Raw genomic sequence first — 4,145 nt, 5'->3', positions numbered from 1 at the left:
GCCATGTTGCCCCCACAAACTGCAAGTCTTGGGCAGGTGTGAAGCATCGCAGGTAGTGTCTGTGCTCTTTGGGCAGGGAAGCTGATCAGCTCCTCTCTGTGTAGTGCAGCCTGTGCCCGTGGCACCAACTTCTTCCCGGTGCTGGCCTCCCTCAGTGGCTCCACCCCTGCTCCTCTTCCCCTGAGGCCCTGCCCCCTGGCCAGGTCAGAAGCCAGAACCGGGACACCACCCAGGGAGCCCAGGCACACCCCAGGGTGCGGGGACATGGGCCGGGGGCTGCTCTCAGAACCCCAGACCTATGTCCAGGGCAAGTGGAGTGTCAGGGGGTCTTCATAGTGGGCAAGTCTCCCAGCCTGGCCAGGGGGCAGGGCCTCGCTCAGGGCCACGGAGGGGGCGGGGCCACACAAACAGCCCTGACACCACCCTTAGTGCTCAGCTCATGCCCATTCTGATCAACAGGATCTGGGAGCTGCTGAAGCCTCTGTGATAAATGAAGCGAAGAGTCCTGTGGCACCTTATAGACTGACAGACGTATTGGAGCATGAGCCTTTGTGGGTGAATACCCACTTCTTCGGATGCATGTGGGTATTCACCCACGAAAGCTCATGCTCCAATACATCTGTTAGTCTATAAGGTGCCACAGGACACTCTGCTGCTTTTACAGATCCAGATTAACACGGCTACCCCTCTGATACTGTGATAAATGAGAAACTAATGAAGTGGGACCCATTACAAAGACTGAGGAGCTGCAGTGACATCTCTGCTCAGTCTACCAGAGGCAGCTCCCTGGGATCCAGGCCTGTCCCAGCCAGAACAGAGCTGCTGGAGAGTATGAGAAATGGTTCCAGCCTCCCCCAGAACCAAACTCTGCCCGTAACGCTCTGATTCTCTCTCTTCCCCCAGTGAATGTGACTCTGGATCCAGACACGGCTCATCCCCAACTTGTCCTGTCTGAGGATCAGAAAAGTGTGAGACGGGGAGACACATGGCAGCAACTGCCCAACAACCCTGAAAGATTTGACACTGATCCCTGTGTGCTGGGCTGTGAGGGATTCACCTCGGGGAGACATTGCTGGGAGGTGGAGGTGGGGGGTGGGGGAGGCTGGGCTCTGGGGGTGGCCAGAGAGTCTGTGAGGAGGAAGGGAGAGATCCGCCGTAGTCCTGAAGTGGGGATCTGGGCTATGGAGTGGTGGCTGGGTCAGTTCCAGGCTCTCACCTCCCCGGTGACCCCCCTGCCCCTGAGCCGGGTCCCCAGCAGGATCTGGGTTTGTCTGGACTGTGAGCGGGGGCAGGTGACATTTATCGATCCTGGTGACGAGGCCCCGATCTTCACTTTCCCGCCGGGCTCCGTCTCTGGGGGGAGAATCCGACCCTGGCTCCAGGTGTGGTACAGATCTCGGCTCAGACTGTGTCCCTGAGACACACAGCAGAGGGGGGAATGCGAAATCAGCCTCTCTAGCCTTATGGACCCCAGTCTCTATGATCTTGGAGGACTCCCATCTACCGAGCCCCTGGCTCCTCATCTCTATGATCCCTGGAAGCTCCTCCCCCTCCCTATCTTCAGCCCCAAGGATGGGAGGAGGAAGGGGAAGGGAGAACAACCCTCGGGCTGCAGGAGGGGCAGAGGGGCCCTGAGGGGCAGAGGTGGGGACTGGGCAGGGGGCCGAACTTACAGCCAGTCTGGGTCTGGCAGAGGTGTGGGTGGTGAGGACACAGCATGAATCAATCAGGTGTGGGAAGGTGGTGGCGAAGCAGCAGCAGCAACAGCATTTTGTACAGATCTGAAACAACAAGGAGTTCTTGTGGCTCCTTAGAGACTAACAAATGTATTTGGGCATAAGCTTTCAGGGGCTAAAGCCCACTTCATTACATGCATCGAATGGAACATATATTTCGACCTTTAAAGTCTGTTACTGAGTGTCCACGGAGGTTGAAGTGTTCTCCGACTGGTTTTTGAATGCTATAATTCTTGATGTCTGATTTGTGTCCATTTATTCTTTTGCGTAGGGACTGTCCGGTTTGTCCAGTGTAGATGTCAGAGGGGCATTGCTGGCACATGATGGCATATATCACATTGGTAGATGTGCAGGTGAATGAGCCCCTGATGGAGTAGCTGATGTGGATAGGTCCTATGATGGTGTCCCTGAATAGATATGTGGACAGAGTTGGCAACGGGGTTTGTTGCAGGGATAGGTTCCTGGGTTAGTGTTTTTGTTGTGTGATGTGTAGTTGCTGGTGAGTATTTGCTTCAGGTTAGGGGGCTGTCTGTAAGCGAGGACTGGCCTGTCTCCCAAGGTCTGTGAGAGTGAGGGATCATCCTTCAGGATAGGCTGTAGATCTTTGAAGATGCACTGGAGAGGTTTTAATTGGGTGCTGAAAGTGACAGCTAATGGCTGTAGACTGCATTTGCTCCACTCCCTCAGACAGAGACAAACACCCGTTGCCAACTCTGTCCACATATCTATTCAAGGGACACCATCATAGGACCTAACTACATCATCCACTCCATCAGGGGCTAATTCACCTGCGTATCTACGATGTACATTGGCCAAACCAGACAGTCCCTAAGCAAAAGTGGCAATTTTTCAACAAAAAACTTAAAAAACAGACTCCAATGAGAAACTGCAGAACTGGAATTAATTTGCAAACTGGACATCATCAAATTAGGCCTCAATAAAGACTGGGAATGGATGGCTCACTACAAGAACTAAAAAAAACTAATTTCCCCATGCTAATTTGCCCCTACTGTGACTCACACCTTCTTGTTAACTGTTTGAAATGAGCCACCCTGATTACCACTACAAAAGTGATTTTTCATCCTGTTGATAATAGCCCACTTTAATTGATTTGTCTCAGCCTCCCACTGGGTGGGACACAACTCCCATCTTTTCGTGTAATGTTATAGATATATCTTCCTACTGTATTTTCCACTCCACATATCTGATGAAGTGGTTTTAGCCTATGAAAGTTTATGGCCAAAAAATTCATTAGTCTCTAAGGTGCCACAAGGACTCCTTGTTGTTTTTGCTGATACAGACTAACACGGCTACTACTCTGAAACCTTGTACAAATCTGTGTCCTTAGATCTTATTGGGGTCTCCCAGTTCGGGATCAGGAAGAGGGGAAGGGATAAAATCAGGGAAAGAAGAGAGCAGCCAAGGGGCATAATCTGTGACAGGGAGGAGAGACAAAGGAAAATAAACAGGGATGGAAAGTGAGGGCTAGAACAACAATGAATAGAAAAGGACATTATGGAAGGAAAGGGGACATGAGCGGGACGGAAAGATTCATTACATGTTACTGAAAGTGAGACTATAACTCATGAATTCCTGATATTGATTCTAAGGCATTGGTGCTAGTGTAGTGCCATAAAGAAAACTGTTCTCAGTAGCTGAGGAATCTCCTTCCCATATGCTGCGGTTATTAAAGCTCCTTCTCTGCTCCTTTTACTTTCCTGCTTTCCACCTACTTACTGTAAATAAAACATTACAAATAATTCTTCTTGTTTCTTCCACTTTAATGTTCCAGCTACAGTTGTGGGCAGTGTCATGGGATTTGCTTCTGTCAAAGTTAGACTCAGGACTCATAGTTTGTCAGACCACTCTGTTTTATTAGGTTTCAGAGTAGCAGCCGTGTTAGTCTGTATCCGCAAAAAGAAGAACAGGAGGACTTGTTAGTCTCTAAGGTGCCACAAGTCCTCCTGTTCTTCTGTTTTATTAGCACAGCGCTCTGCTAATACATTCCGATAATGTGAGCCCCCATGCAAGATTCAAACAGTCTTATTTATACAGACAAAGGGACAGAGAGAGCAAAATTGTAAAATTTGCATAGGGCACAATATGCATATCCTGCTTTCTTATTAACTCTTATCGATCTAAAGTTAATGCTTCACCAATTGCCCTTAAGTGGGGCAATTCATTAAGCAGTTAATGTCTGCTTTCCTGCCCCCTGGCTTGCAGCATTTCTCATTTCTACTTAAAGGTACATACAGCATTCTTTAATTCATTCTATTTCTTTAATATAATTCATTTCACTTTCACAATCCCTCCTTTTGGTCAAGCTTACGCAAAGACCAACAATTACTGGGTTCCACGTATTAATCGTTCTTTATCTCTTCGTTCATCAGTGATATTTCAAAATCATCA

At 49.0% G+C, this 4,145-nt stretch overlaps 1 protein-coding gene across 1 annotated transcript; it reads left to right on the top strand.

The window, feature by feature from the left end:
• Positions 1-264: 264 nt before the first annotated feature.
• Positions 265-2,952, top strand: LOC135974846 (butyrophilin subfamily 1 member A1-like). Its single transcript, XM_065563885.1, has 2 exons — positions 265-318; positions 777-2,952. The coding sequence occupies exons 1-2, from the start codon at positions 265-267 to the stop codon at positions 1,416-1,418; spliced, it is 696 nt and encodes a 231-aa protein (XP_065419957.1). The 3' UTR covers positions 1,419-2,952.
• Positions 2,953-4,145: the final 1,193 nt, after the last annotated feature.

The sequence above is a fragment of the Chrysemys picta genome, chromosome 12 (genome assembly GCF_011386835.1).
Source record: "Chrysemys picta bellii isolate R12L10 chromosome 12, ASM1138683v2, whole genome shotgun sequence".
Lineage (NCBI taxonomy): Eukaryota > Metazoa > Chordata > Testudines > Emydidae > Chrysemys > Chrysemys picta.
This window is presented reverse-complemented; position numbering and strand designations above follow the sequence as displayed.

What these genes read in the sequence shown, in the direction of transcription:
- LOC135974846 (XM_065563885.1), top strand. Translation starts at nt 265, where the DNA reads ATGGGCCGGGGGCTGCTCTCAGAACCCCAGACCTATGTCCAGGGCAAG. An exon ending in ATGTCCAGGGCAAGTGGAGT is followed by an intron (nt 319 to 776) that starts GTCAGGGGGTCT and finishes TCAGTCTACCAG; the next exon opens with AGGCAGCTCCCTGGGATCCA.